The 12,319-nt window shown below is 40.7% G+C and overlaps 1 protein-coding gene across 2 annotated transcripts in view; it reads left to right on the top strand.

The window, feature by feature from the left end:
- ptar1 (protein prenyltransferase alpha subunit repeat containing 1) overlaps positions 1-12,319 on the top strand; it is a 91,455-nt gene that overhangs the window by 41,254 nt on the left and 37,882 nt on the right. For both annotated transcript variants that reach the window (XM_085909033.1, XM_085909032.1), the window contains exon 4: positions 2,913-3,017. In XM_085909033.1, the coding sequence (XP_085765159.1) occupies positions 2,913-3,017 (105 nt within the window). The remainder of the gene's footprint in view (positions 1-2,912; positions 3,018-12,319) is intronic.

The following is a 12,319-nucleotide window of genomic DNA, read 5'->3' as shown; positions in this document are numbered from 1 at the left end:
GGAAGCGAAGGCATGTTACAATCTTTTTTTCTTATGCTTAGTAAACATCCTATTATGGAATCTGGTATTTTTAACTTTCAAAGGGACACGACTTAAACCAGGCTGAACATAGGCACTTACATGATGGATCAGTATTGAAAAAGTATTCTACAATTCCGCCTGAAAAACAACTCACGAGATTTAACGGTATTTTGACACAACTTGGCGGTGGACTTACTGACGCCCACTTTTTGGGTGGAGTCTGCCAGATTTGGCACATCAGCCTGACTATGTCAAAGAAGGAAGCAAAGGCATGTTACTCTTGTTTCCTGCTTGCTTACTGTAATTTCTGGACTATGAGCCTCACCTGATTTTAAGCCTCACTAGCGAAAATCAGGGGAACATCTTTTTTTTCCATACATAAGCCACACCGTATTAAAAGCCGCATGTGCCTGCGAGTTATTTACAAAGAAAGACATTGCACAGAAAGAGTTTTCAGAGTTCTAATAACATACCTTGACCTTTCTGCCAAACAATGCCTGTGACGCGGGAGTAACACAGCAGTAACACAGAAGTAACACAGCACTAATAGGGCTGGATAAAAATAACATACCGGTAAAAGTCACTGAGACACGGCAGTAGCACAGCAGCAACACGGTATCACAGCACTAACATCCATCCATCCATCCATCCATCCATCCATCCATCCATCCATCCATCCATCCATCCATCCATCCATCCATCCATCCACTTTCCATAACCTTTTTCCTCATTAGGGTGAAGGCAGGCAGCCTATCCAGTTGGCAGGGTACTTTTAAGGAAGTGTGAAGATAGAGGTGGACTCCATCCAAGAATCAATTTATAGACTTTGCTTGTTGCACTTGGGCAGTCGCTCCCCAAATTATTCCCAGTTCTCAGAAGGTTAGAAGTATTGTGAGAAAAAAGTTTTGGTTAAACTAATAACTAAGAGTTATGGTGGAAAAGAATGATTTAGTTTAACTCCCTCTACAGTTTATTATACTTACTGATTTTACAGAATCGCAACATTTTCCCACCTCCTCCTACGTGACACTTTACTCCTCTCTACAGGCAAAGATAAGTCACTACACTTCATCTGAAGCAGCAAATTGTTTGTGTGGGTATGTTTGACTGTTGTCATAATTATGAGGAAATAAAGCGCACCAGAATTTTTCATGAAATCTTATGTGCAGCAGTGGTCAAAAGTTTGGCCAGTTTATAGGCAGTGAAACAGGTTTTATATTTCAGCTTCAGTGCCTCAGATTTGAAGAATATTAATAATTATACAACTTAAAATAATCATCATCATCGCCGATGATAATCATCATCATCATCATGACATCATCATCATAATATTACTATTATATAATATTACCTTCTATAATATTTCCTTCTAATAAGGAGGAATAGCAATAGGGTTATTGCTAATAGCCTTTAACGCCCCTAAATGAGAAAATATCAAAAGTACACGATGTATGTATCAAAGACAGACTAAGCTACATGCAAAGAGTTGCAGTCTAAAAGCTTCAGTAAATTTAAAACACGATACTCATTGTAATTTCCGAGGACACGTGAAGTAAGTACACATTGTGTAGCGTGGCGAGGGCGGACCTAGTGACGTAGAGCTGAGGCTCTGGCTGTTTATTGTTCCTTCTCCGGCGCCGACAGAAAAACAGGTTGACAACCAGCAATTCCACGCAGTTTACAATCGGGTTTATGAAGGTGTGATAGTCTGGACAGCTAACTGCGCAAATTGGGGGCCATGGCATACGCTTACCTCTTCAAATACATCATCATTGGAGACACACACTGCAGTTCTCTTCATCCTCTTCATAGCTGTCCTCACCTCATCCTTATACTTCCTGATTTACTCTCGCCACTTCATCTAACCTTTACTCTCTCATTTTTTTCATTCATCAGCTCCTCAAAATATTCCTTCCGCTTTCCCAACATACTTTACATTGCCATCTAAATCTTTAATCACCCTAACCTGCTAAACATCCTTTCCAGATCTTTCCCTTTGTCTGGCCAATGGGTACAAGTCCTCTTCTCCTTTTTTACTGTTCAACTTCTTGTACATCTCACTATATGCCTGTTCCTTAGCTTTTGCAGCCTCTCTTCCTATTTCGCCAAATCTTTTTTCACCATGCTGACTTTTTTTTTGACATCCTCTTTGTCCCTATGCTTTACTGCAGTGGTGCCCAACCTTTCTTGCGCCACGGACCGGTTACGTGTCAGAAATATTTTCATGGTCCGGCCTTCATATAAATGAAATAAATAATACATTTACAGAAATAAATAATACATTTATAATAAATATATGAATACGATAAAATAAAATGATACAACCGGCAAAAGAACAAGTATAAACGACATAAAAATAAAACTCACCATTACGTTGAATTAGTGGGAGCACTGAGCTTCCGCTGTCCAAATGTCACACCCAGTACCTCTGCTTGTACTTCATTGATTTAGCTGTGTCTTCGCGCATTGCTTACAACACACATAAAGTCAGTGTCATTGGTTTCCTTTCTAATTCATTTCTACCGAAAGTTTATCAAAGGCATTTTTTTCTCGATTCTAGTCATGCGTCTATTGATAATGAATTATCGCCCGGCCCTATTGATTTGTCCACCAAGTCTCTTTGTCATCCTTCCGCTGTCCAGATCTCACACCCAGTACCTCTGCTTCTACTTCATTGATTTAGCTGCGTCTTTGGGCACTGCTTACATCACACATAAACCCAGGGTCTGTGGTTTACTTTCTAATTTATTTCTATCAAATATTTATCAAAGGCATTTTCTTCCTCAATGCAGGTCATGTGCCTATTGATAACGAATTATCACCCAGCCCTATAGATTTGTGTGAAAGTTACACTGCGCGTTTATGTCGATCTATTCTGATATGACTTACAGGAAGGAGTTAATTCAGCGTGGAGTTCTTACTGCGGAAATGGACCTCTACTTGGGCAAGTTAGCACTCACCAAATTCCCCAAGAGCCCGGAGACGTGGATACATCGGTGAGACTGCCTAACATCTGCCATGTGACTACTACAGGAAATATGTCATCATGCAGAATTAGGGAAGATGCATTCTGCTGGCCATAATTTTAGCTTTTATAGTCTTTGACTGGCCCATGCAGGGTTCCTGGAGTCAAAGTAAAATCTAAAATATAGAATGCTTTATTTAGAAAGTGGTCCTTTAATTTGGATGTGCCCACTTGTGGACAGTAAGCGAGCAAGACCTTGAACTTGTGAACTTGAACTTGTGTTTGCAGTAATGCCAATTTAGAGACAGATCTTCTGTGATATTTAGTGACGTCTCCTACTCCTTCAGTGACTGCTTTTCAAAAAGAGATAAGCAAAAGTATGTATAAAATTATTTTCACTGAGGTTTCAACTTACATACACAGACCACAGACAAACAGAATAATAATAAATCCACAAGGCCTAAAGAAAACTACCGTAATTTCCGGACTATTAGCTGCACCTGATTATAAGCCGCACCAACGAAAAATCACGGAAAATTTTGTTTTTTTCCCATAAATAAGCTGCACCGTTCTATAAGCTGCATGTGCATGCAAGTTATTTACAAAGAAAGACGGTACACAGAAAGCCTTTTTAAAGTTTTAATAACATACTTTAACATGTCTTTCTAAACGCAGCCTGTGACATGGCAGTAGTACCGCTGCAACACGGAAGTGTGCACGTGAGGTATTTACAAAGAAAGACGGAACACAGAAAGCCTTTTTTAAGTTTTAATAACATACCGTAACATTTCTTTCCAAACACTGCCTGTGACACGGCCGTAATATTGCAGCAACACGGAAGTAACACAGCACTAATAAGGCTAGATTTAAAAAAATATACCGGTAAAAGTCACTGAGACGCAGCGGTAACACAGCAGCAACACAATAGCACAGCACTAACAGGGTTGGTTATAAAAGCATATCAGTAAAAGTAAAAAAAAAGAGCCAGTAACAGAGCCGTCTTCATCTTTCTCCTGTGCACTAAAACCATCAAAGTCTTCCTCCTCAGTGTCCAATTAGTATAGCGTTAGATATCCTTCGCCACACACTTTCTCAGTCTCTTTTGTTGTCGCTTTTATGCATTTCTTCTAGCATTTTCCATGATGAGGGTCTGTTCATGCTAATTTTATTCATGCACAAAGTGGTAAGTTACATTAAACTAGCGAGCTACACGTATAGCTCCAGAGTAGACGTGACTGGGAAATGAAGAAAGAAAAGGGTGACGCAACACGATGTCATCAACAATGGGCCAGATCGACTGCCTTGAATTTAAAAGCGGCATAATGTGTTTCTTTTGACCCCCATTCCTTTCAGTAATGTCCGTCTTGATCTCATTCTGTCTCTTCTTTGTGTAAATTATACGGCACTATTTGCCTGGCGGATGGACATGCGATCATCACACCACTTTTCTCCCCAGTGACCCTGTCACATATCCCTCCGCCCAGCAGAGCGGTGCCGCACAACAGCGGTCCACAACCTTTTTACGAGTGTATAAAAGTGACTAACCTTGGAAAAAAATCTATGGATAAGCCGCACTGGACTATAAACTGCAGAGTTCAAAATTTGAGAAAAAACCCGCGGCTTATAGTTTGAAAAGTATTCTAAATTCAGAAAACAGAGTCAAGTAATTCATCATTAAGTCATTGCCTTATCGTAAGTAATATAGTGAATATGGGGTAATTAATAATCAAATAAATTAAATATTTGACTTAATTTTAATATTTTTTAGTTAAATAATTATTTAGTTAATGGTGGCAGAATATTCAACTTAAATATACAGACCACAGAAACTTGACAATTAATGATTTAATTAAATATTTAAGTAATTATCACTTAGTTAGTTAAATAATTATTTAGTTGATGGTGGCACAATTCTCTTACCAGAAATACAATCAACCGCCACAAGGGCACCACGTTGTTGTTTTACTTATAGTTTAAGAAGGCTTAAACGAATGAAGAGCCTGAAATCAGTCATTAAGTAGAAGGCTGATACAGTTAAAAGGATTGAGTCTGGAACGGCGCTAACTGAGCCTTTGCTTTATCGAGCAGCTTCGTCCTCAAGCTAGCAATCGATAGTCCCCTGTTCGTCTAGCACAGGGGTCGGCAACCCGCGGCTTCAGAGCCGCATGCGGCTCTTTAGCACACCCCTAACGGCTAACGGCCCCTAACATGGAAAAATATGTTTTTGTTTTGTTTTTTTAAATATGGTTTTTAGATGGTAATCATGACACAAACATTCTTATGCTGTAGAAAATGCATGTAGTTGTAAATACGTATAATAAATATACAGAATTTCAGAATGGCGCAAAATTGCGTCATAGCAAGCGACACAGCACAGGCGAGTTGTAAACAAACAGGTGTGTGAGTGACGGGCCATGGATTCAAAAGGCAAAAAGAAAAAGATTGTTGATGAGAATAGAGGGTTGAAGAAAGAATGGACTCAACTATTTGCTGTCATTGCCAATGCTGAAGGATTGCCTGAATGTTTGATTTGCAATGAGAAGTTGTCAAATATAACAAGAAGAGCGATTTCGAGCGACATTTTCAGCTAAAGCATGCTAAATTTGCTGCCGATCACCCAGTTCTAACTGAGAGGAAAGATGCAATTTGAGGAATGAAAAATATTTTTCAAGAAGTGGATTGCATCTCCAAACTCTACTACTGCTGCAAGTTTTGTTGCAGCCTGGGAGATAATAAAGCGCGGAAAACCATTCACCAATGGCGAGTACGTGAAGGATTCATTCGTTAAAATATCATAGTGCCTATTTTCGGACTTCAAAAACAAAACCGAGATCATTCAGTAAATTAAAGACATGCTTCTCAGTGAAGGAAATGGTCATTTGAATGGCAAACAATATCACCGATCAGCAAATCAAGGACATAAATTCAGCTCCAGCTTTCTCAATTGCCTGTGATGAGTCGTCTGTCGTGATCGATATCGAACAGACAGCTCTGCTATGCAGGTACGTGAACTCTAATGGGCTGCAAGAAGAAATTGATACAACAAAAAGGCCAAACACAGGGGGAAAACATCTGCGAGACCGTGCTGCAGTGTTTAAATGACAGAGATACACACTGGCCACCTGATTTCAGTCGCTACAGACGGCGCACTGAGTATGAGAGTGTCGCAAAAGTTTGTGATTTTACGACAAAAAGCATTGAATCAAAATTTGCTTGCATTCCATTGCATATTGCACCAAGAGGCGCTGTGTGCTGTTGGAATTTATTTCTAATTTAACATAAACTCAAGTTACTAATCTGACTCCAATTTGTGACCTTACCCAACTGCCACTCATCCAACAATATGCGCGCTCGTTCTGCAATAGAAAGGTATCAGGAAGCCGGCATTTTCACACACGAGTGGATTTATTCCTAACACACAAATCTAATACATCACCTGGGTCTCGGGTCCCTCTCAATACACCTCTGTACGCCTCTGTTGCCACCAGCAGACGTACTCTACTTCCGAGTTGCCCAGCCATGAGTTATACTACACAATATGCAAATGGCACATCAACAAAGCCATTCTGTCATTATTCTATTGGCTATGTGTATACTGCATTTAACTTTAGCTTGCTCTCATTGGTCTTTCTTCTCCTGCAGAATCACTTGCTCGCTCCTCCTGGTTGTAATTTTCCTTACAGGGTCACCAGTTGTTATCCACCAGCTGCCCCTGGGTCATCTTGTCCTCCTTGCTGCTCCTGGGTTATCGTTTGTTCTGGAACATTTCATTCGTGCACATCCTTGCACACATCTCTTGTTTTGTTCCCCCCCTGTCACACACTCAGCACTTTACAGTTTCATACTCTCATACACAGGATGTCTAATGAACTACTTTAAGATCAAACTCTTATGTTCCTTTAGTGCGTAAACATTCCCACCGGAGTGTATGGAGGTAATGAACCTTGTCATCCATATTGTGAACAAAACAATCACAAAAGCATTAAACCACCACCAGTTCCGTGAATTGCTAAATGAAGTTGACAGCAAATATGCTGATCTCCTGCTGCACAACAAAGTCCGCTGGCTATCCAGGGGCGACGTTTTGTGTCGCTTTGTTGATTTGTATTTGTAGCCTACTTAATTATTGTAATAGTAGGCATACAGCTCATGTATTGACCGCCTATGTTGCCTTATAAAAAGCTTTTGGATTTTTGCGGTCACAGACAGGTATGTTTTTTTTTGGGGGGGGGGGGTCAATATGGCTCTTTGAACATTTTGGGTTGCCGACCCCTGGTCTAGCAGGGGTGCCCATGTCTGGTCCTCCTGATCCCCTGTCCAGTATGTTTTAGGTGCACCCCTACTACAAGACAAATGATTCAAATGATCAGCTCATCAACAGGCTTTGCAAAAGCCTGATAGTGATCCCGATGATTTCAACCAGGTGTGTAGAGATGTATCTAAAACAAGCTGGATAGGGCTCTCGAGGACCGGACTTTGGCACCTCTGGTGTAGCGTTGGCATTCATGCTAGCCTTGGCCTGAAGCGTATTCATTGTCATTTGGGGCTCTGTATTGAAGGTAGAACTCTAAACCGTTCATAAATTCTGCACCGGGTGTTAACAAACAGTCCAACAATTCAACTGTAGTAGTAGTTTCTTGATGGATATAAATAAGTTCACAAATGCAGACGCAACAAAACAGGTGGTGTAGTCAAAATCTATATTGAAACATTACCGAGTATGTCAATGGTGAATTAAAATGTTTGTGAATGTTTAACAGTCAAAATCTGACTTTTTGTGATTATGCAAACAAATGGCACAGAACCCTACAGATGTTATGTATTGAAGAAGAAAAATGAAAAGCCAAACTGGGGCTACACTTGACATTCCCGCTTACATAAGAAATCTATACAGACTGAGATAAAATGACTTTGGGCTCAGAAGACTGTTTGAACACCTGCAAATAAATAGGAGCCACACTCTCCCAGTGGCAGGTGTCAAATACTGGAACAGAAATCTCTTGCATTATGTCGACAATACAGGCCTGTGCTGCTGATGTGTGCAAATGTTGTTACAAAATACTCTTCAACACTGTTGTCAAACTCTGATACCGAAATACATAAACACTATTGTGGAATGTTGAAATGCTGAGCGTGTAATACAGGGTTGTCAAACGTTTTGCAAGGAGGGCCAGATTTGATAAAGTGAAGGGGCCCGGCGGCCAATAGTTTTTTCTGATATTTTTTAACTGAAAAAATCTCATGCAAATACACACTGTTATAAAACAACTTTCATTCTTTTCAAATGACAAAATAATCAAATATAAGCCACTTAGGTACATGTGAACAACTCTAAAATAACAAATTCTGCCTTTCATTCATATCTGAAGTCAGAAACTGTATGAAATACATTTCACAACCATAGGGTGCACATAAACACCTATAATTTTCTCAAAAAACGAAGGTGCGCCTTTTGTGTGGACCAAATTAAAAAATCTGTAAAGTTTTTTTTTGTGTGGCTTCCATAAGATACAGGTGTAGACGTAGATCGGGCCCAAAAAAAAAAAAAAAAAAAAACAATCACAGGACTAGACAACACGTAGAGGAGTACATACCTTTGCCGCCATTGTTTTGTGTGGCTTCCGCCACGTAGACCGGGACGAAAAAAAAAACAATCACAGGACTAGACGTGACACATAACTGAGACTGCGCCTTTTAGTACGGTGCACTTTTCGGCCGTGAAAATACGGTACCTTAAATTGATATTAGTTTAAAAGTATTTTTGCCTCATGAACATTTTAAACAGGAGTTATAAGTAATGCAAAGTTGTGTTATTATTAAAACTTAAAACAAGTGAAAAACAAGTGAAAACCCCTTTTCATAACACAGTCTTTGATAAATGTACCTTCAGTAAAAAGTTTGACATGTTTAACATGGCCACTTCGTAGCTTGCTTTAGTAATATTTACTTTTGACTCAAAGCCCCTCGTGAAGAATCGCTGTTGTGATGCCAGTTCAGCTTGGAGCTGCTTCACTTTATCAGCATGGTCACTCCCTGTTAGCTTGTCGTATGTGTTAGCATGGGTAGTCTTATAGTGTCTCTTTAGGTTGAAATCCTTAAACAAGGCAAGCGTCTCTTTACAAATTAGACAAACACAATTGCCTTGATTTTCAGTGGAGAATTATTGTAATTCCCATCTCTCTTGAAAGCGACGGCCCTCAATGTCAACTTTCCTTGTTTTCTTTGCAGTCGCCATGGCAGAAATGAGCAAAGAGGGGTTCGCGGCACGGATGCAGACTGATATTGTAAAGTGGTGCTGCCACCTTGTAGTAAAAAGAAGAATTACATTTTTGAATTTCATGATTTTATTATTCAGTTTGACAGTGCAGGCCGGCCATAAATATATTATAAGATTGAAGCTGCGGGCCACATGAAATCTGACCGGGGGCCAGATTTTCCCCGCGCGCCGGATTTTGGACATGTCTGGTGTAATAGATACTAATTATAGTATAATTATAATTTCAGTCTTCAGGGCGCCCTGGGAGCAGATCTCCTAGCGGAAGAAACCGGCACTTCCCCAAGTAGTAAGCTATGAATCTCCTAAGCTGAGTTTTCAGTGCAATCTTCACTCGACGTTGACCCTCGTGGGGTTGCACCTGTAAAATAAGCTGAAAGGAACAAAGTCTGGCGCTCTTGTAAACAAGAGACTTAAGGCCTTGAAAAGCAACCTGAGGGCTGAGAGCAGAGAGACCAGATGATGGCAACGCGCCGTCTTGAGATGTCTGAACTCAATAAGAAAACAGCCACGCTACAGGAGACGATTAGCTGTGTCTGTGCAAGTGGCGTCTGTTGCTGGGAATGGTGCCCGGAATGCCTTCAGGATTGTGACTCTAACTCTCGAAATGGATGTGTGTATTCAAATCAAAGTGTGAAAACATTATAACCAAATCAACTTGGCATTGCACTATTCAAAACAAATTGATATTAATTTTAATGCAAAGTTTCAGATTATTTGTTGTTGCTGTATATAAATCATGTTATTTTGGTCAAATTACTGTTTTTGTTTCTCTCTTTTCATGATTATGGTAGTATTATAAGTAGTACTGTAGTACTGTAGTAATGTAGATTGTGTGTCGGGCAATGAAACCCTTGGTAGTAATCGGGGCGGGACTAGATGAGCAGAATTGCTTCCCTTTTCGACAAGCCGTGTAAAACAAAATGGGAATCGAAGTTGTAATACGTGTCTTGTACTTGCCAAAATAGACAATATCAAATCAAACTCAAATCAACTGAATTACTCAGTAAAAATAACTCGTTACCAGAATGTAGTTAAAAAAACAAGACACAATGCATGCACCGGTGGCGATGAGACTCAATATAGATCGGAGGTCGACCTTTTGGCCGCGTGGTGCAGGGACAACAACCTTCTGCTGAACGTCAACGAGACCAAGGAGATTGTCATTGACTTCCGGAAGGGTCACGCCCACCACCTGCCGCTGATTGTCGACGGTGCTGTGGTGGAGAGAGTGAGCAGCACCAGATTCCTGGGGGTGCACATCAGTGAGGACCTCTCCTGGACCACCAACGCTGCGTCGCTGGCGAAGAAAGCTCAGCGCCGCCTGTACTTTCTGTGGAAACTCAGGCGAGCAAGTGCTGCTCCTGCCATCATGACCACATTCTACCGTGACACCGTTGAGAGCGTCCTCTCCAGTTTTATCACTGTGTGGGGTGGTAGCTGCACTGAATACAACATGAAGGCTGCTTCACTCCCCTCCCTGAAGGACATTTACAACTCACATTTCACCCGCAAGGCGACCGCGATTGTGTGTGATGTGAGTCACCCCGCTCACTCTTTGTTTGAACTTCTGCCCTCTGGGAAGAGGTACAGATGGCTGCGCTCCCGCACCACCAGACTCAAAAACAGCTTCATACTCCAAGCTGTCAGGATCCCTACCCCCTCCACCCTCGGCTGCATAACGTCCTGTTCTTTTGCGCTATGGTCTGGCTGTCTGCTATTAGCACGCTTGCTCCATTTTGCCGCTCTTATTTGTCTATTTATTTATCTATTGTTTATTTATTTGGGTTATTTGCTTATTACTTATTCATTGCTCTTTTCTGTTCGTTTTTACTCTTTGTGCTATTTGATTGTATGTGTTGTGTACTGTGTCTAGTCACCGTGGGACGGTGGGAAACGTAATTTCGATCTCTGTGTGTCTTAACGTGAAGAAATTGACAATAAAGCGAACTTTGAACTTATTGCCTTTAACCTCAATGAATTTGATATAGTCAAATGCAAAAGTTTGGGCACCCCTGATTTTCCTTTATAAATCATTGGTTGTTTGGATCAGCAATTTCAGTTAAATATATCATATAGCAGACACACACAATTATATTTAAGAAGTGAAATGAAGTTTATATGATTTACATTAAGTGTGCAATCCTTACCTAAACAAATGTAGGCAGGTGGAAAAATGTGGGCACCCCAACAGAAAAATCCTCCTTTTGCAGAAATAACAGCCTCGAAACACTTCCTACAGCTTTCAATGAGAGTCTGGATTCTGGTTGAAGATATTTTTTTTACCATTCTTCCGAACAAAATATCTCCAGTTCAGTCAGGTTTGATGGTTTCCGAGCATGGACAGCCCGCTTTAAATCGCACCACAGGTTTTTAATATTTTTCAGAGATGGCCATTCCAGAACGTTGTACTTGTTCCTCTGGATGAATGCCTTAGTAGAATTTGAGCAGTGTTTGGGGTTGTTTTCTTGTTGAGGTATCCAGCCCTTGCGCAACTTCATTCTTGTCACTGATTCTTGAACATTGTTTGCAAGAATCTGCTAATACTGACTTGAATTCATGCAACCTTCAACTCTAACAAGATTGCCAGTACCTGCACTGGCCAGCATATGGAACCACCACCAAATCTGACTGTGGGTAGCAAGCATGGAATGCTGTGTTATTCTTCCTCCATGCATACCGCCCCTTATGTCTAAATAACTAAATTTTTGTTTCATCAGTCCACAGCACCTTATTCCAAAATGAAGCTGGCTTCTCCAAATATGCTTTAGCATACCTCAAGCGACTCTATTTGTGGCATGTGCGCAGAAAAGGCTTCTGCCGCATTATTCTCCCATACAGCATCTCCTTGTACAAAGTGCACTGAATAGTTGAACAATGCACAGTGTAACATCTGCATGAAGAACATGACTTTGGAGCTGCTCTGTGGGTTGACTTTGTCTGTTTTCACCTCCCTTTGCCTCTGTTTATCTGAGATTTTTTTGGGCCTGCAACTCCGGGCCTTAACTAGAACTGTGCCTGTGGTCTTCCATTATCTCACTATGTTCCTCACAGTGCAA

The sequence above is a fragment of the Syngnathus leptorhynchus genome, chromosome 4, assembly GCF_054491065.1.
Source record: "Syngnathus leptorhynchus isolate UIUO chromosome 4, UIUO_Slep, whole genome shotgun sequence".
In the NCBI taxonomy this organism is placed as follows: domain Eukaryota; kingdom Metazoa; phylum Chordata; class Actinopteri; order Syngnathiformes; family Syngnathidae; genus Syngnathus; species Syngnathus leptorhynchus.
The sequence above is the reverse complement of the archived record's forward strand: the minus strand, read 5'-3'. Positions and strand labels throughout refer to the sequence as shown.